General features: G+C 36.5%; 1 protein-coding gene across 1 annotated transcript in view; it reads left to right on the forward strand.

Annotated features, from left to right (window-relative positions):
• Positions 1–26,623, forward strand: part of LOC140158791 (T-complex protein 1 subunit gamma-like) — a 94,571-nt gene extending 67,948 nt beyond the window's left edge. The window contains exon 16 of the mRNA XM_072182006.1: positions 23,798–26,623. Within this exon, the coding sequence (XP_072038107.1) occupies positions 23,798–23,902 (105 nt within the window). The 3' untranslated portion in view covers positions 23,903–26,623. The remainder of the gene's footprint in view (positions 1–23,797) is intronic.
• The last annotated feature ends 744 nt before the right edge of the window (positions 26,624–27,367 follow it).

The following is a 27,367-nucleotide window of genomic DNA, read 5'->3' on the forward strand; positions in this document are numbered from 1 at the left end:
CATTGTGTCGTATTTTACTGATGGCATATCTCTACACACCACCCACAAAGCATTTCTTTCCGATCCCTAGAATTAGAAATTACCAACTCACGTACGTGTGTCATCATTCAGTACTGCAATAATTCATCAGCAGTGATTCTAGACAATATCGCAATCTGTGTAATTATGCGGTGGTGTGTATTTTATTTCTATTTTTAAATTATGTTACAATGCTACGGCGACTTCAATTCAACATTTATGTTACATTGCATTTTATGTTACATAATTTCTGGACGGGCCGTAAATATTGGAGATCGAAGCTTTTATTTTTCTTTCACATGTTTTCATTTTTCTGCGCTGCATGAAAACCCCTGAACTGATATGCAAAAATGAATATATGCGCCCAAACTTAAAAATATGCGCTGTACGCGCAGAAACGCAGGTTAGCGCGACCCCTGCACCAAAAGTGGTAAATACTAGCAACTCTTGATGATCACAAACATCTGACATTGTTTAAAAAATAACTGTTAGGGATGTTAAAGTAATGCTGATAATCATAAATATATTAATTATACATAAATTAGTTATAAAAAGTACAAATATGTGGCTAAACATAGTGCCTGTTAAGGTACTTAGGCAAGGTGAAGCCCTGTTTTTGAACAGAACACATTAACATTGCCATGATTTTTATTTTTGTTGGTTATTTGTACTTTAGTTTATATGATTACATGATATATTATTGATAATATTGCCATAAATTTCACTTTACAATTATGCATTGGTGTTGTTTTATTGTCAGGAGTGTAACTTTAAAATGGTGTTACACTCCTGACAACCAACTTAATGCACAATGAAGCAGACACATGTAACATAGCATGTCTGTTTCCATCATTATTAGTTTATTTGCACTAGATACAACAACAGAAAAATATGATTGCTCAATTTCATCAGCAATAACATTGTCAAAATCCAGGATAAAATTCAATGTTACACTCCTGACATTCTTAGGGTACACAGTTTGAACTCAAATTTATAATAAGAAAATGTAATTTACAAACATCAATTTAGCATTGAATGAAAGGTAACAGAACACCTATTCAAAATATGGAAACTGGAATTTTCAGCTGTTGTTTAATATTCTTTCTTGAGTGATTTTGTTGCTAAATTAGAATTTGACCCCCTTTTTTGAAAATGTTGACTTCATTGGTAGATGACACATTTTTTGGTACTTACAAAAGATAAATTACATAGATATTTGGTAAAATTATAATATAAGGGTACATGTTACTGGAAGAAATATCAGGAATCAAATTGAATAGGTCTTACTTTTGCTATAGCTTACAGAAATTTCATGTTGAATTTCAATGTCCACAAAAAACGTTACCCTCCTGACCATTTTTGGCATCAAAAATTCTCATATTTTTTTTCTGAAGCAGCCATAGAAAAAATTTTCTGGTAATGAAAGGTGGGCATCATAACTCATATTTAAGAATAATTACCTGCTCTAAAAATCATTTCAATTTACAAATATAGGGTGGAAACTGAAAGGAGTCATTTTTTTGAAGTCGCCCTAATGTGTATCGATTCTTGATCATTCAGCCATGCAAATCCCCTTGGTGCAGAGTTCAGCACAGTGAGTTGTAAGATGGTCAGTTCCATTCCTTGTCCCAATACGTCTTGCAGTTAACAAGCATAGGCCTACTTTGTGACTTTTGGAAAGGGCACTTTTTGTCTTCAATTTAGGCTCATTCAGCCCTGAAGTCATGGAAATGTCTCATTTTCACACAGCACTTAGTAAACAGTCATATAATTATTTCAAAGTTAGTTTTGTTGGTACAAAACGAAACCTTACGATGTTATGACGACATGTTCAGAGGGGGACTTATTTCTTTTGAGGTGTTTATATGAAAAGGGAAAAAATGCCTAAAGATATGCCAACCTTCCATTGGAGCATAAGGGTGTTCTTAGGGTCGTAATCTGAATTATTTAATGTTCTGAAACGCAAGTGGTATTACAAGTGAAAGAGAAAGCAAAAAGTACACATGTATCTACACTCTTTAAAAAAACATTATTTTAACAAACAAATATTTGCTCAAAATGCATGACAGTACAGTGCTCTTCTTGTATCAAATGAAACAAAACATCCCCTGTGGATGAAATGGGTCGCTCCACTTTGTGAAGTCTCATGGTGTTTACATTGGTTATTGCCATGATCCAATGGTGTGGCTCATCATTGAGATCAGGGATCCTACTGCATGCATGATTTTTTGGCCATTGACTACCATTTTGTTGTGAAAGTTTATTCTCTGTCACTGCATCATTGAGAATGGGTCCATATTAAAAAGAATTGCTTATTTGCATAAATAATCAATTGAAATCAATGTGTGCAATCTTTATTGAATGCTGACATAGGTGCACATTTTGTCATACTGTTTTCTTTATTTCACTCTCTGGGGATAATTCAGAAATTCTGACTCAAACATCCCAGGAAACAATTAATTTTATAATAAATGATGATGAAAGTATTTATATAGTATAATTTATTACAAGCAGTTGTTAGTCCTGGATTGATAAAAGATATTTTAAGCATAGTAACAGCCTATGCAATTTTTTTTAAAACTCCGGTTAGTCCTAGGGACCCAACGTAATTGGCTAATTAACAGCTTGATGCATTTTAACCTCATACAATAAAGAAGCGTATTCAAAAATAGGACAATTATAAATAATATTCAAACAAAATACTTTTCTTTTGGAGGGGAAAAAATCTTGCATCTCAAAGAACACTCAACCTTTTGTTCAATGAATTGTTATTATTTTGGTTTGTGACATGAGTACTTTGTATGACTTTATTGTTTTTGTTAAAAATTACTGTATGAATTACTGATGGCGCATTTCATGTAAAGGAGTCCTTTGTCCACCATACTCAATTGTGACTTGTATACATTGTACAACAATCACCATGATTTGGTGAAACATACACGAGAATAGAATCAGTAGTACACTCTAAACATGACAAAACAAAGACCAAATAAGCCTCTTTCAGCTTTTTCTAAAGTTTGTTTGGCTTATAATTGGCGAAAATTATTCATTTTTTGTTACTGGGCATGTCACATCAATAAAATCCCAACTTCCGCTGCTGTAAATTAACATAAGCACACACATTATGCAAAGTGCCACAAACGCGAGTGTTGCGCCTAAATGCGTGCACAACATTTTTTATCAATACACAATGTTTTCACCAATTATAAGCCGAGCAAACTTTAAAAATCACTTTTTCGTTAATCAAATCATATAGATAGCGATGTGCCATGTTGTACTAAAAAATGAGGTGCAACATGTGTGTCAACATGTGGGTTGTTTCTTGGAACCATAACAATAATTTACCTACACACTGACCCAGCCCACTGGTCCCAGATTCTCTGTGTATCACATTATACGGGGGCTCAGCCAGGGACTGCTCAGTCTGGTTTCATGGAAATTTTGGTGGTTGATTAATCAAGCACCAATTTGTGTTGTTCAGTTAATCTCTGGAGTCAAGTTAAAAGTGATGTGATCAAATAGAATGTCAACTGCATTAATGTGTTGATCTTTGTTTCATAATTTGCACATTGTAAACTCTATTTTTATTTTTCTGAAAACTGAACCACAATTGAATCAATGATGTCTTGAGGTATTACTGAATTAATAACACCAACATTAAATCATTAAGCAATATCAGTAAGTACGTACTCACTAGTGGCCCAAGTAATCAGAGAGCTGTAGAGGTTACTATATACAGATCTATGCTAATAGTACATTTATGGATTTACTGATTTCATCAAAGAGAAATTTTGGATCTACCCACAATGCATCATGGGGAATCATCATTCGCTAGTGTAGTTTACCACAAGAGTTAAATGGGTTTTTTTTTCATGATTTCTACCAAACATCACAAAAGCTCCATGACTGGCAACCCAAGTATCCCACATGATCTGATTGTACAATGATCCAAGAACATATATAGGCATGGAGTCTGTGGCTGGGCATCGACAGTCGGGAGAAAACAACTTTTCTCTAAATACCAAAAAGTTCCTTCTCCATACCACTAATCTCCATAGTTAGACCAGGTCGAAAGTTTGTTCGGTTTATATAAGGTGGAAAAAATAAGATTCATAACACTGTGTATTGATATAGAATGGCATGCACGCAGTTAGTCGCAATGCTTACGCTAGTTGTGCATTGCGTAATGCGTGACTGTCGCACGCTTATGTGAATTTGCGCAAGTTGAGACTTTTTTGACACGCGCAGTAACAAAAGCCGAATAATTTCCGCTTTATATAAGCCGAACAAACTTAAGAATTAGACCTTTGTGCATACGGACCCATTAATGACCACCCTAGACTACTTTATTTTTAAAAATTGCTTTGTGCTTACCAGAGATCTTTACAAATATGGAGGAATTGAAGGGGTAGTAAGCTCTCATACATATATTTTGGGGATCACAATTCAGATATTGTACAATAGTAGCCATTTTAGTAATTTAAATAATGTAATTTTGGTATTACATATTCTTATTTGAGTATTGAGAAGATGTAAAAACAGTGTTCGAAATACCACATGCACACATACTCATATGCAGGTAACTTTTTAGCTGTGCATGGAAGCTTTCCTAACTTACCTGCACTTGTGCATGTAAAATTCCAAACGTTTCGTTAGAAAAATGTAGTGGGTAAATGCACAGAACACATATCTTATCAACAATTTCAAATATATATATCCACTCGTATAAATTTCAAATTTGTTTGAATGTGCTGTGCATGCAGGCATTTATTTGTGCATGTTAATTTCCTGCACAGGTGCATGGAGCTTTTTTATAGTAAATCGAACACTGTGTAAAAATATTTTCAAATGGACTTTCTAAACTGTGAGAAACTAACCTTTAAAAATGGGTAGCATGGTTCTTGGACACACTATTTTTAACTAAAAAAGACTTATTATTCAACTTCTGCTGCATGTTTATGAATTGTTAGCCCTGGTTTTGTACTAGGCATAATGGCTACATAACCAGGGTCTGCTTTGTAATTGATAGAATGATTCAAAGAAATTAACAGGTTAATTACTGAAGATATATTCAATTGATTTATGACAAATGAAATATCTGATTCAAGTTATTTTATATTGCTACCCTGGTTCTGTATGTAACATATGCTGTAGAGTCTGACTTTGTGATTAATTGAATTTCACGGAAACAGGGGCTTATTTGTATTTATTTCATTCTTATTTAACCTTGGTTAACCTTTGAATTCACTGGCATTGTTCTCCCAGAGTGTCCAGGTAAAGCATGTCTGAACAGAGATTTATACATGTTGGGAATAGACATCAAAGGTATATTTTAAAACTGAACGACAGCACTCACTTTTTGAACTGACTATTTCAGAATATGATTCTCTTCTATAAACACTATTACAAAGGACAAAAAGGACATTGTCAACATCTAGAAACACTAGAGAATCTACAAACAGCGTTGAACCGCTGATGACATAGAATGGTTTCTAAAATATTTCGTCCAAAAAGTGAGTGTTGTTGACCAGTTTTTAAAATATGCGTGATGTGACTGTGCGTGCATAACGCAGAATCGAATTAGTATTATATCCAAGGTCATGCGTTCGTGTCCCGGGTTCGTGTTGAAGTTTGAAATACGCGAAATATGATCGCGGCTGAATCAAATACAGCTGCTGAAATCTGTGTTCATTTAATGGAAATTCCTAGCATAGACATAATATTTCTACTTTAGAAATTTCTTGACTTAGACGTGATATTCAAATGATTTTATTGATATTTTTTATTGAAAGAGATAGGCTTGACCCACTTGCATGTTACCTTGCCCTCAGAGTAGTTAGTGATGAAGCTTAGTGATCAATCTTAAAAAAACAGATGGCTATATTTGACAGAAGTCCTTGAAAAGAGCCATCCCTGTAAAGTGCACCCTAACCACAAAGCTCAAATCACATTTGCCTTACTCAGGTTCACTGACTATAAAGTTAACCTGAAAAATAGAGAAAAATTGCATTTGATATCTAAATTATATGTAAGTCAAAAATGAGAGAAGAAGGTGCAGTAATTATATATACCTGTGGTATTCTCAAAGTCAATTTTTTACCTCTGACCAACTTTGGTTGGGTGGTGGAGATTCCTGTGTCACCTGTCAAAATATCCATTGAAAGAAATGTATCACAACCTTTACTGATATACTGCCCTCTATATAATGCTTTAGAGTTGCAAAAGAGTGTATACATGAACTGATGATTTGGGTTCAAAACTATTGTTTTAAGTCTGATAAGGCCCTTCACAATTGATTCTGAGTTTACTGTTCAAGATTTTAAAAATAGGATGAGGTGACTTTTAATTATTAATTATCTATTATTTTCTTTATTTAGTATTAGTTATCACAACCAATTATCAACCCGTTTTGAAGGGAGTCAGCATTTAATTATTTGATTAATATGCTTACTTTTACACTTAGTATAAGGTGCAGTTATGCTGTTTGTTTATCCATCATTATTGTTGATATGATTCATGTTAGAAAGTAGCAAGTAAAAAAAAAATAAAAAAAAGTTATTTTAAAGGAGAAAATCAAAATAAAATTAAAATAATTAAATATTTTGCAATTTTTAATTTTGGATGCGGGCGGTTAACAGTAAACTAAAAATCAATGTCAAGGGCCTAACACTGTACTCTATATGCACATATACCACCCATCCACCTCCGCAGGATTGAAATTTGAAGTGCCTGAAGTATGGTCTGTAAAAAAAATAAGAATTCAAAATATTTTAACACTACCCTTGACGTACACAGGTACAGGTACAGCCCCACCAACCTCTGCAGAGTTGAGATCTGAATTGCATTTGAACGCAATACAAAGATTTAATACATGCATCTATTATGAACTAATAAAACTATTTGTTTTAGTCTTTTTTTGGCTATTTAAAAACTACTGTGAAATTTTAAAAAGACCTGAAATGACTAAGGCTCAGAGGATTATTAAAAACAACCAATTATCACAATCGGGGGAAAAATAATTGAGACAGTCTAATTATTTTACCGACAGTGTTCAATTTCAACATGTTCCAGTGTGTAAATTGTGAATCCATTCTCGCGAAGAATTTATGAAACTTGTCGGTTAAAATTTGCGAATAACACCCCAATTTATTGTTGCAGATTCTATTTATTTGTAAGTGTAGATATTCCAAAAATCTACCAATTTTCACGTCCACATGCATATAAAATTGCATTTTGCTGTGACATGCATAACATTCATGTGATTGTTCGCTGCAGCTATTGTTTTGATCCCGGAAAGTAAAATTTCCAGTTAATGTAGTTTTGTCAATAGGTGCCATTAACACATGTCCCAGACTGCTGTTTGGTCAAAGTGTTTCTATATAATATGTTCTAATGTATGATATAGTGAAGCCGTCCTCTAATTTGCATAATTAATGAGCTAATTTGCTTAGAGCACATCCATAATGCCTCTATACCACCTTAATCATCTGAGCATTAGTGTCCAAGGAGTAAACTTATGAACAGTCTAGACTCATTAGATTTTTAAAAAATTAAAAATGTGAAATTAATTTGTTTATTACATAAAATAGAAATTTCTGGCCTAATCAAGTACACACCCAGCAAACACCCACAGAGTTTTAACTGCACTAGTCTGTAAACACGAGCTGATAACACTATCTGTGTGTCAATCAATCAGTCATAATTTCTAATATAATATTGAGGGTTCATATGATATATTTCATTTGTTATCATTTATTGTATTCCAAACACTGATCAAATTCAAATTTTTATACTATCAAGCTCTCTAAAGTTTAGATTAAAAGTTTAGGGACCATCAGTCCTTTTGGCTTTGTCATGTATATATTTGTTTTTAAATTTTAATGTTTAAACTAAGGGGGTACTTGTGGAGTCATAATAAAACATGCATGTTTTCCAGTTCATTAGCAAAGCCTTGAAGTCAACTTTAAATTTAAAAGATCAATAGGGGGAAGAGAGGTGTAAATTTCCAAACGGTGTGCAACCCCCCCTTCCCCCCATTTTGCCTTGACAAAAAGTATTCTCCAATTTCACTCTCCCAGGGCTCATCAAAAGTTTTGGTGGGTATGCTCCCCGAATTTTGAGGTGGTGGGTCTTTGGGAGCTGACGGCGTACCCGGTAAAGAGGGTCTTTCGAGCTGCGAACCGGCTGTGAACAAGTAAAATGGGGTCTTTTGGAGCTGCAAAAAGTCATAAGCAAGGGTCTTTCTTGGCTTTTTGGTTGAAAATCGCCTGAAAAAACAAGAAATATGAGGAATGAGCAATTTTTGGGTCTTTTAGAGCTGAAATTATTAAAATCAAGGGTCTTTCGAGCTTTATTTTGGTCAAATATAGGGGTCTTTCGAGCTGCGAAACCCAAAAGGGGGGGGTCTTTCGGGGAGCATACCCGTATGGTCATTTGTGTTGAGTGCCCCCAGGTTGGTTCCTCCAAAGAGCAAGGCCAATTGTGTGTACAGCTAACAAAGGTTAAGGACGGTCATTAAGTCCTGCATCAAATTAGTATGACCAACTATCTTTACTGATGGAATAAAATGGAGGAATGAAGGTAGATTTTCCTGGGGGTGTGTTATGCACCCGAGCGAGGTCTCATCCCTGGATCCATTAGGGAATATTATCATGGATTTAATTGATACATGTAGCAGCAGCATAATGGATAAGTGCATTGGACCATGAGAGAGGTGTGTGGGTGTGAGCAGTTTGACTTTGAATTTTACTGGCAACAGATGGTGTATGTTTCCCTTTATACATAAAAAGCCATATTGTAACATTTCCATAAGAAAAAGATTTGCATTTCTTTTTCCTCAAAATGTTAGTTTTTGCTGTCAGACATACCAACTTTTGAGCTGAACGAATGAGGCAAAATAAAGAAAACCACTGTTCAGCGTGAGGTTGGTCCTTTGATATGTTATGACCATCCTGTACGCCATTATACGTACATTGTTATGAAAATAGTAAGAATAATTACAGCACCTAAAGCCTTGATTTTTGCAGGGTATGTTAGTTTATTTAAAGTTCATCACAATTGTGTACAAAGCAGAATTGTGAAAATATTGAGGGCATCCTTCAATATCGCATTAAATACAACTCAGCAGCAAGCAACAGTAAATTGGCACTTCGTCCTCTTAAAGTTGATTCTGGATATTTAATACACCCTTAAAAACTGTGCAATCAATCAGGAAAGAGCTTGGAATATGGGAGTACATTGTACAGAGGTTGTGCGTGAAATTATTGATTGGCTCCAAACAAAGGATTTGAACCGGTGTCCTTCACCATAATCATGGCGCAGTATTGTCCATTCAGTCAAATGTTGTCATCAACCTATTTGATCGTAGTGCATTTGTGTGTGAGACGAACTGTTGCAGTAAATTGCAATCATGATTTTGTTGAATGCATTTGAGTAGTCCTCCATATTTACGGTACGATACGTCATATGCACAACCGCTATACATATATTTGATTCATTTTTGTGGGGTTAACTCGCCATTATTCAACATGTCCACTCGCCATTTACCTGTTCTTTTGCTATGAATTTGATTCATCATACAGGTCACATGCTGCATGTAGCTCACCCTTAGTAACCAGTATGTACTACCCGTATATTTAGTGTAAGAGGTCCCATGCAAAGTCTGTTAACACTTTCGCTCATGGTTCATAAATGCACCAGCAGAAAAATCCCACTCCTTGCTCACTGTTCTTAAATGTGGCGATGACGCAAGCCCATGGTGGCCATCTTGGATGGGAGTGAGGAAAATATAAACTACAATTATATACTTCATACGCATTTCAAATGATTATTCACCATTCCTCATTTAGTTTTAAATTCACCATTACTGCACATCCAAAATGGCCGCTCACGCAATGGCAGCCATCTTTGTAGAGAAGGGGATATTACCATTTATGGATTGTGAGCAGAAAGTGTCAATGAGGATCAATTGTTCCATAAAGTATGATAGACAAAAGCTGTGATGCCTTTTGAGTAAATTATGTAACTGCACTCAACACCATGTGCAGATTGTTACATACGGGTGATAGAACATGACTGTTTGCGAATCCACATTCCATATATAGCAAAAGGACATTGCCATAGCAAAAGGACGCTTTTTTCAGCACAAATCACGTGTCCCTGCCCATAGAAAAAAAAAAGCCAATTATGTGGAAATTTTGTTCAGCGCAAATCATTTGCTTTTGAGTAAATTATGTAACTGCACTCAACACCATGTGCAGATTGTTACATACGGGTGATAGAACATGTTTGCGAATCCTCATTCCATATATAGCAAAAGGACATTGCCATAGCAAAAGGATGCTGCCTTAATAGTTTCTGGGTGTACCCTCTCACTTATAAATGTTATACCTTCCCCAAAAGCACATCAACCAGCAGCCAGGATGGTTTTGTCATTTGAAAATTCCTCTGTTGAAATGGGTTGCTGTCCATTCTGAGCTGTCAGAAACACCTACACGCTGGTCAGAGCACAAAATTGGTACTTGCCCTTTTGAGAATTGACCTTTTCGGTAAATCCCATAGCCTTTGCGAGTACACCTGAGATGTCGTCATTTGATGTCACGCCGATCTTCGTAAATGTGCACATCGTTAATCGAACATCGTTACTGCTGTGCAAGTCGGCATGATGTCAAATGACGACATCTCAGGTGTACTCGCAAAGGGTTATGGGTTTACCGAAAAGGTCAATTGTAACAGAGATGTAACTTTTCCAGATTTGGGGCCATCAGATTATTAATATTTGTTTACATTTCCAGCATCGGATGGTATTTCAGGATACCCCTGTAGCGTATTCAGCCCAGTACTTCCTATTACGAAAAATTACAGCACAAATTTTTGTGGAATAAAAACATATTATCCTGTTTGTCAAATGAAAGCCCAGAGACTTGTACAAAGACTAATTTCAAGTTATGCATTCTAATTTTTGCAAAACACATTTTTCTAATCTTTTTCATAACCATTCGAAAATAACAGTAAATATTTAAACTACAAGCTAACTCTTTGCCTCAGTATTTTGAATGCTTAGACATGTGCCAAGTCTTAGAAATTTATGATTTAGTGTAAGAAAACATGAAAAATTGCATGTTTATGGCCCGTTTTACCTCAAATTGCAAAAATATTATTGACTTTTATTGCCAGTTAGAACATCTAGACCCTGATTTTTTTTAGTGTCTTTGGTTAAAACTAACTAAAAGGATTAGAATTTAGCCAAAACAAGATAATATTTTTTTAAATTAGTGCTGTATTTTTGCTGGAATAGCTAGGGAGTAGGGCCAGATCGATATCCAGGATATTGATCTGTTGCACAGTTAAGGCAGGTGTCACTGGAAATCTAAGTATCACTGGTTAATAACCCCTCATCATTAACACACCACATGTGCATAGACAATGACCATTCAGAACCCTTGTATTTATAATTGAATACATGTATAATAATTGTTGTGATTATATTGTCCAGAGATGATGATGTTTCAGCTATATTTACAGGTGCTACAATCCCAAGGATCAAACATCACAATGTTTCAGGACACAGTTCTTGAACCCCAATAGACTTGTGTACTTATGGAATGACCTGTAAATACTTTGGGAACAAAAACTCATACTCCACAACTTGAGGTAGAGGATAATGAACTATGTCATCGGAGTTGAGACCATTTTGGTTCATAGTGTATACCCCCATCTGACCAAACTGAAGGGATAACAACATTATACCATGAAAAGCTCGCAATACGCAAGAATTATTCGGTTTCGTTACTGCACGAATCAATATAGGTCCAACTAACTTACGCCTGTAACTTGCGTTAGTCAAGCATTACTCAAAGCGCGGTTTGCGTAGGTGGTGCGCCAAGCCTGTTTGTACGCTATTCTATATCAATCCACGATGTTACTGAGTCCCGCCTATTACATGCAGATCAGAGTATAGCGGTGTGCCACCCCAATTAGTCCATCTGCTCCTAATTGACTTGCCTGCACATCTGTGTGCTATGATGTGGATCCGGGTAGTTTATGGGAATTTCCCTCGCATCTCCCGCCCAGGGTTTCATTTGTCATAGGCAAGCAAGCTTACGATCCCCAGGGGTAGGGTGCCATAAATTGGAAAGTTTAAGGATTATTTAACATCGACATGCTGCAACCAAGCTAAACAAATCATATATATCTCAAAATGATTCTTGTTATTCGAGAAATGGTAATTTCCCTCGCATCCCCCCACCAGGGTTTCATTTGTCATGTGCAAGCAAGCTTACGATCCCCAGGGGTAGGGTGCCATACCTTGGAAAGTGTAAGGATTGTTTAACATCAACATGCTGCATCCAAGCCAAACAAATCGCATATAGCTCAAAATGATTCTTGTTATTAGAAATGGTAATTTCCCTCGCATCCCCCACCAGGGTTTCATTTGTCATGTGCAAGCAAGCTTACGATCCCCAGGGGTAGGGTGCCATACCTTGGAAAGTGTAAGGATTGTTTAACATCAACATGCTGCATCCAAGCCAAACAAATCGCATATAGCTCAAAATGATTCTTGTTATTCGAGAAATGGTAATTTCCCTCGCATCCCCCCACCAGGGTTTCATTTGTCATGTGCAAGCAAGCTTACGATCCCCAGGGTAGGGTGCCATACCTTGGAAAGTGTAAGGATTGTTTAACATCAACATGCTGCAACCAAGCCAAACAAATCGTATATAGCTCAAAATGATTCTTGTTATTCGAGAAATGGGAATTTCCCTCGCATCTCCCCACCGGGATTTCATTTCAGAGGCAAGCAAGCTTAACGATCCCCAGGGGTAGTGTAGTACCTTGTACCTTGGAAAGTGTAAGGATTGTTTAATATTGACCTGCTGCAACCAAGCCAAACAAGTCGTATATAGCGCATAAAAATGATTTGTGTTATTCTGAACTAGTTATCTGTGGTTGAAAAAAACAAACATAGAAAACTGCTACAATATGTTATAATGTACTCTTGCGATAAATAAAAAAAATAAAATATTAGAAAAGAGAGTAAAATGCAAACAAATTAAAGGGTAATATTTGCTTCTTACAGCTCAAAATTCATTTTTTCTAACAAAGTACTCATTTTCTATACTGACAGGCCAATGAGATCCCAGAATTTAAATACATGTGTGAGTTCCATGAAACATTAACCAATGTCTCATGGCATGTTGTGCAGCTGTGTTTAAATCAAATGGTGAATGCATATAGTATCAAATATATTGTTTGATTGATGTACAGAATTTTAACCAATTTGTTGGAAATAATGATGGCACTACTCTGCTGAATGCCACCAGCTTTCAGGTCTGTAAATGTGTATTTTACGGGACGGAGTGCCCATCTCTCTTTAGTTAGCGATTAGGTCAGACTTCACCGTGAAATGTTGCTGTGGTGGGATCGCCACACCTCCACAGTGAGTCTGTTACCTTCACATGCCGGTATCCATTTATACACCTATGTGGAGAAGAGTAATCGAGATTAAGTGCCTTACTCAAGGGCACAACACGATGGCGTCACCGGGGCTCAAACCCGCAACCTTCCGAGCCACCATGCTCCCTTCATGTGCTTTTGCTTTTATCATTATGTCCAAGATGGTGGATGATCTTCCAACAAAGGGATGTTGTTTGAGATTGATGTTGGTTGGGAAGTTTATTTTAACCATTTTATGGTACATTGAATTGGCAGCCTCAATGTCTACTGTCAAATACAGATCATCTACCTAAGTTTCCAATAATTTGCAAGCCATTTAAAAGTGTAAATTACAATTTAGTAAAACAATTTGCAGCTCCGTAATCAGATGTGATGGCATGACAGTGTGAATGAAGATTTTTTTTCTTCTTTCAATTCAGCTTAATTCAGATTGCATAAACAATCATGTCATGAATGTAGATTGCGGGAATCTTGAGGAATCTTAAATTTGTTTGTTCAGTACTTGTGTGAGTATAGATGTGACCATCTTGAGTCCAGGTCTGTTGTCAGGATGAAGGTACTTTTCCTTCACTTCCTTCAGCCATGTCTGATGTGTCTTGGTTAAATTCTCATGAATGTAGATGGCGGGTGAGGAAATCTTTAAGTTTAGCACACCCAGTGTGACCATCTTGAGGCCATTTTGGGCTGTACTAACCCTAACGCCCCAAGGGGGATTCGGTCGGAGGTGCACACTGAAGGGGGGAAGCATCCAGCCTGTAGTATTATGTAGCATTTAGGGCGGTAATTTATGTCAGTAAAATTACAATATGTCAATTAAGAAACGGTTCAAAAATCACAACCAATCACCTGTGACTCCTTGGGAAAAGAGGGATTTCCCCTATTGCAGAAACATTATTAACAATCTGTCATTGTCAATAGCAAATGCATTGCATGCTAGTCACTTTACATGTGAACTAGATAGGTGACCTTAGAGAGAACAATTTCAATTAAAAACTTGTTCTCTTATCTCTTTACACATGAACTAGTTAGATGACCTTATTGAGAAGAGTGTCAATTAAAGATGTGTTGTTCTCGAAATATTTTTATCATTCAATTCAATTATTTTTATCAGCATATCATCCTAACTCTAGTCTTTATCCTAAAGTATAAAAACACATTTTTCTAGTCCAATAAATCAGTACTCACTGTGGACGATTTCAAAGTCTAGCAGACTTCTTTCTCAACACTATTATTGTTGTGATGATCTTCTGTTTACCGCTGATGATACTGGTTGCTTAGCAACACGGTTGCCAGTTGGTTTTCCGAGAAGATGACATATACTCCATTCCTTGTAAGAATTGTAAATCTACGTATGTTGGAGAGACAGATAGGAAGTTTGGCAAGCGGATCAAAGAGCGGAGGTGGACAGATATAAGCTATGGATAAAGGAGGTAATTCAGAGCAGGAAACAAGACAACATCATGAACAGGGACGAGGGGCAATACAATCATAGTCACACATTTGACAGAAGATCGTCACAACAACAATAGTGTTGAGAAAGAAGTCTGCTAGACTTTAAAACATCCACAGACTAGAGACTATTGGACTATAAATATGAAATCTCTTCATTTACACTATAGTCTGTCTCGTGTTGAGAGTAATGCCATGATGGATTTTGCAGTGGTAGAATCAAATCGTACACACTAACATACTTGCATTGTGTGTATTCATGCATAGAAGCCTGATTTGTCCAAAATGCATTGATTCTAATCTTCCACTTTGATATCTCAACATGGTGTTACTTTCAACTTGAGATAAAAATCACTATAACTGTCATCCTAATCCTAAAGCACTAGATACTCCTAATCTGAACTAATTATCACAGATACCAACCAGTTGAACTTGCCCTGAACCTGTTGAAGATGATTTTGACAACTTTGATATATCATGGACATTTTACGTTCACAGCTCATTAAGGCCATGCGAAGTCAATTCTAAGTTGCCCATTATTTTCAGAAAACAAACAAAGTAAATTTTCCCACTTTTCATTTCAGTCAAAATGCCAGTCTTCTATGTGCCAATTGACCCTATAAAGAAAAGAAATTTTGCCCAATAAGAGTGGGTGTAGTACATGAAGCAAATTCAGATTGTCTTTTTGAGTGGGAAAAATTGCATGAATTCAGAGGTTTTTACCCCCAAAACATGCTCTTTAGTTTTAATATGTGAAAAATCCCAATAATGAATTCAAATGTGCGCATGAATTTTTAACGCAGGCAGGCAACTGGGAACTCGGAGCCAACATTGTGTGACCTAAGACTAGTGGTTATAAGATGTAAGGCAATATATCATATAGCCATAGTATATCAAAATTGGTGGCCATATTTTTTACAAAATAATATAAATTAGAAATAAAATAACTGAGCTGTATTATATCAATCGCAGAGATGACCATAGGACAAATGCAAGTTGTCATCCCCCATAACTGAAGAAATTAATAAAAGAAGCTACAGGTTGAAAGGGGGAATCATTAACAACATACAGAGGGCTTGCCGAAAATAGCCTTTTAAAATCTTATGCTTAATGATCACAATCTCCAAATTGGGTGGTCGGAAAAATGCATTATCTGTCCAAACCAGGCCAATGCATACCAAACTATAGTATAGTGGAAATATCTTATTTATCCCTATTTTTTAATTTAAAAAAGATACAACAGTTTGCATCAAGTACATACAATTTTGACTATCTCCCTACACTGCAATGTCCTACTGTTGGTATTAAGACATTTTGAATAGTGTTACTATGGTCCTGAGGGAGTTAATTAAAGAGAATATGGTAGTATGTTGTTGTATAATGTTACATAATTTGTGCTTGGCAAATTTCATGTAGTTTACCATTTCAAACACCTTGTGTCCATAATTTTGCATACTTTGTGAGATACATTGTGAGGCCTACACACAAATGAAGACTTGCGCATTTTGAAATTCTAGCTAGTTTGAAGATGCGGCAAGATTGGAAATTACTGTGCAGATATCGGCTTCCAATGCCGTCATGAAGACGTAACCACACCAAATGGGAAATCCCCTTGTAGTGTTGTTTTTATTGAATTTATGTTGTAGCACAATGTCAATATTTAATGAGTGATTTGATTTTCTAGGGGTGCTTTCCCTCATCTTGTCCATGCCGCTGGCATTATATGCTCTCATTCACAAGGGTGCAGTTCAATATCCTCCATTTAAAAAGTATGTGACCTGAAGTTAAAGAATATGGGTTTACCACTCAATTCATTCAAAGGTCATTCTGCATGTACACATTTGATTAGGGTCAAAGAATTTGTCCTATTGGATGAGCATGTTTGGGACCCGTTCGTGCTGATGCAATTGAGTGAATAATTTGCTGTTGAAAATTGATTTTTTTGAAGCCTAGTAAAATAAGCAATCGATTGCCTGTTGTTTGATGGTACAAGTTATGTTTGAATCTTACAGTCACAGATACAATCATCATATTCAAGTATGTGAGAATAATGGCAATAGTATTGGAGTAGACCATAAAGACATACTAAATGATCATCAAAAAGCATGTAAAAATAAATTTGTGGTGGAAATTTGAAATTTTCCCGAAAATTCTGGAGGAAATAACCATAATGGTGATGATTTACCATTCGCCAAAACAAATCTGCGGCCAACCTTCCCCATCGCACAGCAATCCTTTATGGTATTAAATTTGATGCAAGGAATTAAATTCCTGTTTAGAGTGTGAAAAAAGTCATCCGTTTAGATATCATTTTAGCCAAGGGTTAAATCCTTGTTTAGAGTGCTTTTCAAAAGTTGATTCTTGTGTATAGTGAACTGGCCACAATGGGAGTGACCCCCCTGGCTTTTGCCATCCTGATTTTACTGTCTAGCTCATTGCTGTTTGCATTCATTAGACCCCTAGCTAAGCAACTGCTTCAGACAGTTAAACGTTCTGAAGTTGTAATACCGTTTCCTCAATTTTATTATACCAGCCTGTCGTCAGTGGGTTAATACCCAACCCCGATCAAACATTGATATGAGCCGTTACCCGCCACTGGTATGCTGGCAAATGGCACAGTAAGACCCAAAGGTGGGGTACTCAAGAAATATACTGTACATAAGCGTAGCAACAACAACCAAAAAGTTTGAATGGGAATGCATTATTGTCCCCTGAACTTTGTTGTCCTGTCTGAAAATGTGTGGGTATTTTGCTGTGATGGTAAATATGTTTAGGGGACATGGGGCGGATCCAGGAATTTTCAATAGAGGAGACGCCGAGCAACCGCCGCTGCAGCGCCGTGGGCTTGGCGCCCACACAAAGTCAGGCGCTGCTCTGCAAAAATATATAAAGTCAGGCACCGCTCTGCAAAATTAGAGTGGGCGCGCGCCGGGTGCGGCCCCTCTAAATCCGCCTCTGGGGGATGTCATGAATATATAGATCAATGGCACTGTCACTTGTGTACATGTATGGAAATTGAGAGGAAGAAAAATAGCTGGCTTTGTAAATTTATTCAAAACTATTATGTTATCACTGATCCATGCAAAACCTTCCTAGGACCACATAGCCAAACTGTGTGTTTCTGCTGGTGAAAGGTTGGCGGGTGATGTGGTTTAGTTTAGAGTGTTACCGGTTAATGTGCTCGGTGGAAACAAATTAGATTAGAGTGATGCGGTGTGGACACCCAGCAACCATAATCCACCTCTAGAGGTAGAATAGTCCATCTCTAGTGGTAGACAATGCGATGTAACACCAGGTTTTTTCCTCAGTGGAAACAACATTTTTTGTGACAGTTAATGGGATGTACCGGAAGTTGGCCTTGTAAGGCACTAACAAAACAGTTTGATTGGCAGTCTGAAAGTGGCATCTTGTGTTTCCATTTTTGCATGTTTGTTTGTTATGAAAACACGCCCAAAATGTAATGTGTGTAACACAGGATGACCTAAAGTCACGAAATCAAAATTCAGTACTTCCGCCCTACACCAGATCACATGATCAACGATCATTTACCAAGTAGAACATCAGTGGAAATAGTGGTTGTCCGTCAAACGGTTAATCGGTTGGCTAATGTTACCCGATAAGAAATATGGTGTGCCCAGTGGAAAGGCACAGTATGAGAAAAGATGTTGGACAAATATGCAGAGTGTATTTAAAGTGTCTTATTGCACTGCACTACTATTGCGTAGTACGCGCAGTGCTTTCAAACGAGTGCACATTGTGTAAAATTGATTGATTTTCCTTGGAGGTGGAGGCATATTGCTTTTTGTTTGACATTTTAAGTAATAATTTTTCTCTTAAATAATAAAAAATGAGTAAATATATGCATTTGTAGGATTGTAGATAAATAATTCAAACAATGAGTACTCACGACTTAAAGGTCCGTAACCCGATCGACAGCATCATCCCCGATTTTTTCATTGTTGATGAGGTTTTGGTATCACATAATAGATACTATTTTTCTCATTACTATCCTGAAATTTGGCGCTCCAAGTCGATGTATTTCGAGAAATCATGAATCACAGCGGTTTTACAGGTATACCAGTTTGTAAACTATAAAAATTACCCGGATCATGGGAAGAGAAAAAAGCGAACTACGCTAAGTGCTGAGGAGACGGTCTGCCGTATATAATTAAAACAATTCCTTGATTATTTCAGTTGGTGAAATAGCTCAATTGGCTAAGCTACCGTTCTTTTTACCATGAGGTACCGGTTCAAAACCCGGTATCGGAAGGTTTTTCCTCTCCATTTTTAACCCAAACTTTTTATATTCATTTGAAATGTACATATTGCAAGGGGAAATATATTTTGTTTCCTTTTTTTCTGAAACAGTCCGAAAAAAAAAACAAATATTTTCCGTTCCATACGGGCCGGGCATTGCAGCATGTCAGCATTAAATCATCTGAACGGGAATTGTTGTTGTTGCATGCCTACCCAGAATGCAATTCACGTATACAAGGTATTGGATTGCAAATTTGGCTATTTATTCACATTTACGCTGAAAATGCTCTCGTTTTTCACAAAGCAGCATAAAGGGGAGATATTTGATATTATTATGTAATTTTAAAGACAATCCATATCCAAAACCAATAGGGTTACCCCCTTTAAGCTTTCGCCATCGGGGCTGATGGCTTGATCACAAGTGACTTGGTCCACTGGTTTTCCCGTGAAACGGTTTGTTGACATTTCCCGGAAGTGATGATGTTTTTGTTTTGAGCAGTGAATGGATTTGTCTAGGAATAATGTTTAAATTAAAAAAATTGAGTGTTTTCTTTTGTCAACATGTTTTATATGAATAAGGTTAACACTGCATATTACTTGTTGCTCAAGATGTTGGGACAAATCAGTGCCCTTGCCTTGAATGGTGATGTTTGTCAGTGTGCGTCCTGGTAGGGTTTGTGCATTAGGTTCAATTTATCACAGCGCAATGTGATGCTTTTAATATGTTGCAGTATCGCGCAATGAAATTAAAATGTACATTTCAATTTTATCGCGCGATGCTGCAATGTTTTAAAAGCATGTGGGGTCTGCATCTCTTTTTATGGTCATTCTGCCGACCTTGATTTTCCAGCAGTCAATCACAACCGTGCATGGCTGCGATATCGCAGCACGATGCAATAAAGTAGAACAAAATCCAACTCCATCGCGGACCGAAATTTCCACCGCACGATGAGAATTTTCACCGTTGAGCTCATAAAAAACAGGGCTGAGATTTCAGTTCTTATAGCATCGCAGCGCGGAGTCTGAATCGGACTTTAGACACTTCAACATCTCAGTGCGCCTACATCGATTTGTTCAATTTCACTCTCATCAAGTATTGTAAAGATGCTTGGAACAAATAATCAAGACATGTGATCATGTTCAGGGTTTTAAAAATGAGAAAATGTAAACGAAATTGAAATGATCTATATTATCAGCCTTTATGGATCATGGACGAATATGCTTGCTTTCTGTTTCTTTGTTTGCATATATTTCACCTCTTTTCAAGCATTGTGTACACTCCATCCTTCATTCAATCAGACAACTAGCGATTTTATGCAGTTCAACAGATATATTGGAAGCAGAAAAAAAAAATTCATTTTATTAAGTCATTCTGTGGCATTGACTGGGTGGCCTTCAGCTGTAGCCCAGACCATTAAGGTTATAACTCTTATTAAAATCTAAACAAGAAAGAAGCCCAGGGTAGGCAAGCAAATTTAAGTGAGGGTGGGAGTAGAAGCAAAAGATAATTACAAAGAAATCCACTGATATTTTATTTGATGTTATTCTCGTCTCTTACATCTTTATTGATTTCCTTTGGTTGTTAGGCATGAGTCCAAGGTCATTTGGTGGGTGGATTTTTTTCAAGCAGAAGAGGTGACCAAAGATGGGTTTTTGTAGGAAGTAAAACTAATGAAATTGTTAAATTTCCTTTTTAGCACTGCTTCACAGATGATTTACAATGCGTATGAATAAATATGTGAAAAAAGAATGGTGGTAATATAGATGAATTGCAGTTGTTCTCCAGTTGTAAATTTTGGACATCGATAATTTTTTGACATTACCATTTTCAACATTGTATTAGGTTAATACTAGGAATGTACTCAAAGACATTCTCTTTACAGAATCATCCTAAAGCCTCATAAAACTGAATGACTGGTATAAGAAGCCACAAAAATCAGGATTGGAGTCTCCTTTCTACCAAAAATACACACAATATGGAAATATAAACAAAAAAGTACACACAATGCGCAAAAATGCGCATGTAATTTTTGGAACTAGAATGTAACATTTAAAAACTAGACTAGGACAAGTATTCTTTTGCCGTCGAAAATGTAATAAAAAGGTTTGGGTTGATGTGTTTGAAATGCCTAATGAATCTTAATCAAGAATTGTTTGAAGCAAACTTGTTTAATACAATTATATTGTTTTGGATACTAGCGATGATATAGGTTAGTGTGTTTTAAAGAAAAGGTTCTGCAGCCCCAACTTGTGCTTGAATATTGTGCAATTTTGTGTCCGTCAGTGATGATGATCACTCTTACATCACGTTTTATAACCCCATTTACATGTTGATTACATGATATCTTTTTGTGTTTTTAAGCAACTTCAAATTCAGTGCAAACCTCAAGTACTGGGCGGGCGGGGGAGAAAGGAAGAAGAAGTGAATTCACTATAGGCCAATGACCTGTGGTTTGAGGTTTACTGTGTACTATATTCAGCAGATTTGCATATATGGTTGGGAAGTATACTTGTTCATCGTTGTTCAGTGCCATGGTTACTGATTAACTTCAAAGTTCATTTGAGATGAGAGACCAAAAATTGTAATTTATCACATTTTGGACAGTTTTGATTTTAAATTTGATACTGTACTGGTGTAGCAGTGAAAACAACAGCTTGTGATTTGTGTTATTTCTATGTGTGACTGTGAGTGTTATCTTCAGTAGACAGCACAAAAATGAGACATTGTGTCGCTTCCATTATATTTGACAAATTAAGTATTACTATTAGTCACAGATCAGTACAAATGGACCAATCATATGTCGACATGCTATAGCAGTTCTGGCTCCCACCACCCTTAATATTTTTTGAACTAAAGTGTAAGTCAACAATCTCATTTAAAAAACAAAACATGTTCAACTACAGGCTAAAACGTGTCTCAAGTGTAGTGCCTTACTGGGTTTCAATATTTTGTATGAGAGCTACAATTACATAGTTTCAGCAATACCACTTTTGGAGGCCCCTTTATTTTTTACCTAGTTTAACATATTGGGTGTCTCCCATTGAGCCCTCCCCTTAGGTAGGTATAAAAAAAAACGAGATCCTCATAACAACATGTTTATGACTTGAAAAATATAATCCTCAAAACTCAACACAAATACTGTTTTAATGGGAAGAGGTACCACAAGAAAAACAAGAGTGCATCTTGTATAAGGTGGTTTAATAAGCCACTCAACCCTACCCACTCACCCACATGATGTGTGATAGGTGTTTTATAAGAGATCCATTGTCTCAACTTTAATATTCAGTGCTGCACACAAGTATCTTGATACAAGTAGACTGCCTTGTCATGATGTGCAGGTGAGGGATTCTCAGTTTAGTGAGTGTGGGTGGGTTTATTTCTGGGTACCTGGGTTCTTTAGCATTGCCGTTTGCATTTTAGAATTGAGAAGTCTGTTGCCTACGTGTTTTTTGCAAATTGACGGTGGTTGGGTTATTATTTGTGATGGGTTTCATGAAATGGGATATCTTTTATTTCCTATGTATTTTTTATATTTTTATCTGGGTTGTTGCCCTGATTTGATAGCAGGTATGAAAATGTCAACCTGAGCTAGGATCTCACTCATGCCTCAAGGCACAGTCCTCTGATCCCAATATGCACATGCACTGATGTGGAATGACCTGGCATATTTTGGGTATTAACTCATTCTACAAAACATGGAAGTTAAATATATACTTACATTGAAAGATGTCATGATGAGTAAATGTAGGTTTTGTGAACTATGCCATGAGGAAGCAGTCTGTTTAAACCCATAGTGCGTATGATAGTTTTTAAATCAAGAGTAATCAAGTATTCATAAGCAGGGAATTAGTACTGAGATGTGGAACTGATTAACCCAGAGCTACCTGTTTGATGAGCGATTTGTTAGTGCTGAAACCATAAAAACCACATAAATCCCAGATAACCAAGCAGCACTTTTTTAGGGTTTCAAACGCCCACCTGCCAAGTATTAGAAACCCTGAAAACGTTTGCATCGAGTAGGGACTTTTAGGGGTTTCAAACACCCACAGCTTATTTTTCAAGTGGCAAGAGTTGTTTTTCAATTAGAACCATAAATGTTAGAAGTATGCCGTTTGATATTGTTGTTGGAGAATTGTAAATGCTGTTAGGGGGTGTATGACTGCCAGATTCTATGGAACTGAAGGGTGATGTGGATGAGAAACAAACAACTGATAAACTTGAGTAGTGTCTAATGGGAAGGATTAGGCAAGAAACTGACTGGGTACAAGAGGAACATAGTGCATAGAGTAGTTTGTCAATTTTACTTTGGGTAAGTTAATCGGAGCCTATTTCCATGTAAATCATGTGATGTAGTGCTATTTGAACTATGTAGAATACTGTTTAAACAAAGCAGAAAAGTACAATTACCTTAATGAATTCAATAAAATGAAATCATCAAGCAGCAAAAGTTTTTGAAGTCAGTCAGAAATCAAATTTCCACAAATTTTGGAAATAGTGAAATGGTTCCTGATCAACATAAAGTGGATCTTGTTGTTAATATATTACAGATTTTGTTTTAAAGTTATTACACAATTTATTAATCTGTGGTTTCTATCTTTTTCTTTCTACCTTTTTCAGACGGCCATGTTGCTGCTACGAATTGACGACATCGTATCAGGGACCAAGAAGGCCGGAGAGAGGGAAGGTGCAGGAGCTGTAGCACCTACCACAGGAGCAGACTAACTTTATTTCACTGTCTCAAAACTTATGCTAAAATTGGAGCTGGTCGCACAGCTGCATTGGAACCATAGGGGATGTCCACACTACACAAACAGGTTCTGGATCAATCTGTGACATGGGGCAATCTAACTCATGATAATAGGTGATGCATATGTTTCTATTTAGTGTCCAGAAATTCATTGCTGATGATGACAAATTGGAAGTTTCTTTTTCTGGTTGTTCCATGGTGTTTCTGGAAATTTATCAGCAGAACTGCTGTCACTCACAGCCAGCTAATATCATGCTCACTCTACTAAATGTGTAGTATGTAGATGCTCCATAAAGTGGCCCACATTATGACTAGATTGATCTAGATTGAACAGTTTGCACTGAACTGCTGTGTGGATAACCCTATGGTATTCTTCAAGAACTAGATGTTGCTATTTATATATTGTGAAAGAAATGTGTATCCCACATCATACATACAATGTCTATTTTAGGAAGCTCATCATGTAAATGGCCCCTGATGCATCAATTGAATAAGAGTGTTTGGAATCCCCAACCAAGATTTTGATGGAATCAGATTCCAATAAAAATTGGGAAGCTGTGACTCTATGACAGGGTCTATGGATTCATGGTCAGGAATTTTCAGACTAGGCTGTAGGCTTCTATGCATTCAAGATAATCAGGAATTGATTACAATTTATCACAAGGGTCAAAAGTTCAATATGTAATCAAGATAATGTATACCTTGTCAGCGTTCACAATTATCCATAAATGTGTATGAAATACAATAAAATTAAATTGTTTGGATGTTACAAATAATCAATTATGTTTAAAACTATAGCTCTATTCCAAAGTTGATACTTGGTACATCAAAAAGTAAAGTTAGATGATGAATAACATATTCATCAATACCATTTTCACCCTGATGTGGCAGTGACGTTAGTGCACATTTCATTGGGCGCAGCCTTAAATCGCTAGCGTTCATTGACTTCAATCAAAGCGCTGGTGTACTCATGCACTTGATTAAAGACTTTGCATAGATGCACAAGCGAAACAGCTATTTCAACGCGTTGACGTCACTGCCACATCAGGGTGAAAAATGGTATAGCAACTGTGAAGGGCTTCACTTCACAGAGGTAAAATATGAAGAAAAAAACAATGTTCTTGTAAGTAGTTTTGTCCCTGCTGTGTTTGTTCTTGTAGCACCAAATTATATAACTTAAAATATTGGGATGTGTTTTTTTCCCAATAAAAAAGGAAAGGAAAATGTGATGTGTTTTATATGACTTGTTTTTATACCTCTTTTGAGCCATGTGTATACATAAACACAGGGTTGAAATGTTACTTTGTTTGCTTTATTAGGCACATATATTTTACTACAAAGCATTAAGTTGTCGAAGCATGGTATTTTCACTAAGCCAATGTGTAGTGCAACATTTTTTCTGTGTATTTATCCGCTGCTCTTCCAGTTCTTGGCTGTGATGTTTAGCAGTGTTCGGGGCATTCTCCGAACAATATGCCTACAGAAAAAGCTGCAACAAACTTTCTACTGCATTGTTTGCAACAAAAATTCACTGAAAACATGAAAACTATATCTAGCCTTAAAGTCCACATGGTCAATGTAAAAGTAAGTGCCCATGCAATGGACATCAGTTTAGTGATGTAATTAAGCAGAATGAGTCAAATCTTAGCATTGTGGTGTATAATAGACAAAACTTTTCACTGTAGGTTGGCCCAAATTGCAAGGAAAATGAGATGGATACTTTGGGCTGCGAATATTGCTCTTGCGATATCTTTTGGTAGTACCTGTGGTTGACACTTGACCTCATTTTGCTTGATTGCATCCCATATGTTGTCATATCAATTTACTGGAATTCAGAGATATCTGCAAAGATATGCAGGTATAAATGTAAAAACTGTATGAATAATTAGGTCAGCAAGATATTTGTACATTTAATACAATTATACAGCTGTTCAAAGTTACTGTTTTGTGTATTTGTATTAAGCATCAGAGACAGGTAACTCACAGCACACTGCATTTGGTTTTGTGAACAGCAAACTTTTGGGTAATACAATAAAACATTATCCACCAGTTATCTCAAGATGTAGACTATATGTAAGGGTTATAGTAAAAAGCTGCATCGGCAGTGTGATGATAAATACAAAAGTAAAAAGTAGGAAACTACCATGAAATATATATTTCACAATAGTTTCCTACTTCTTACTTTTGTATATGTAAGGGCTGCTTGGCAAGATGTTTCTACTGGGCACACTACCATACAATATTCTGCATTCACAATGGGGGAGCCTTCACAACTACCAGCAACCATGCCTCAGTAGAAACCAGTGTTGGTTGTAGGCTACAGTAACTGCTCTCATTCTCTGAATTGATCATGATGGGCATAAGTAAACATCCATTCATCAGTTTCACTTATTTGTTCATTTTATAGACCAAAGCCTGTGCTGCTGAAACCCTGATGACATGTGCACCTTCACTGCGCATTCAATGTGCATAGCAAAGATACGGGCATGGGCAAAACTTCATCAGGGTTTCAGCCACAAAGTCATTCAGGATTCTTACTGCAGAATGAATCACAGAAAAATGATGGCATATATGTGAAATTTGTAGGCGTAAACATTTGCTTTGTAGTACTTCTCACTATTGTAATGATAAATTATTACTTGTAATGCTTGTGAGTCCGATCAATAAAAATGTACTGAACATTAATTTAACAACCAGTTATAACAGTTGTGTCATGTTAATGTATTGTTGTGGAGTTGTGATGTGAAATAAATGGCAAGGTTGCTAGAGATGGACATAATAGCAGTAGACCTTGCCCTTTACTTAGTATAACTAGAAACGGTCAACATAATGCTGTAGAATTATGATGTAAACTAAATGGCAAGGTTGCTAGAGATGGACATACTTAGCAGTAGACCTTGCCCTCTACTTAGTATAGTAACTAATCACACTAAGGAAATCCAAGTGTATAGTGTTACAATTATGCAATAGTTTTATCTCAATTTTATCTCCACTTATCCAATTCGGATCTGTTGACTATTGTAATGAAATATGAAAGCTGCTTATCTAGGACACCTTTCCACTCTCAATGATCACTTATATATTTTGCTTGTATTAATCATCTAGGCCATCTTGTCACTTGTAGACACTTAAATCTACCGTTCAAGACATTGCTACTTAATTAGACTTTTTAATTTTGCAGTTCGAGACCATTTTAGATAGCAATGGCAAGGAAATACAAATCAAGCACTTAGATTATGCTTATTTTTTCTGCTTTACAAGATAATGCGCACTTTGGTCAGTATTTAATACTAGCATTTTTTAAGGAGTATGTAGGTGGAACCAAATTGTACTTAAAACTTTTTCCTCAGAAAGACTGGTCTGTTAAGGGCTTGGGTATGAACGTTTGGACAGTATTTATTGTGGGACATTAGAGCACATCAGACATATCGAATTGCATT

This window comes from Amphiura filiformis, chromosome 8 (genome assembly GCF_039555335.1).
Source record: "Amphiura filiformis chromosome 8, Afil_fr2py, whole genome shotgun sequence".
NCBI classification, from domain to species: Eukaryota; Metazoa; Echinodermata; class Ophiuroidea; order Amphilepidida; family Amphiuridae; genus Amphiura; species Amphiura filiformis.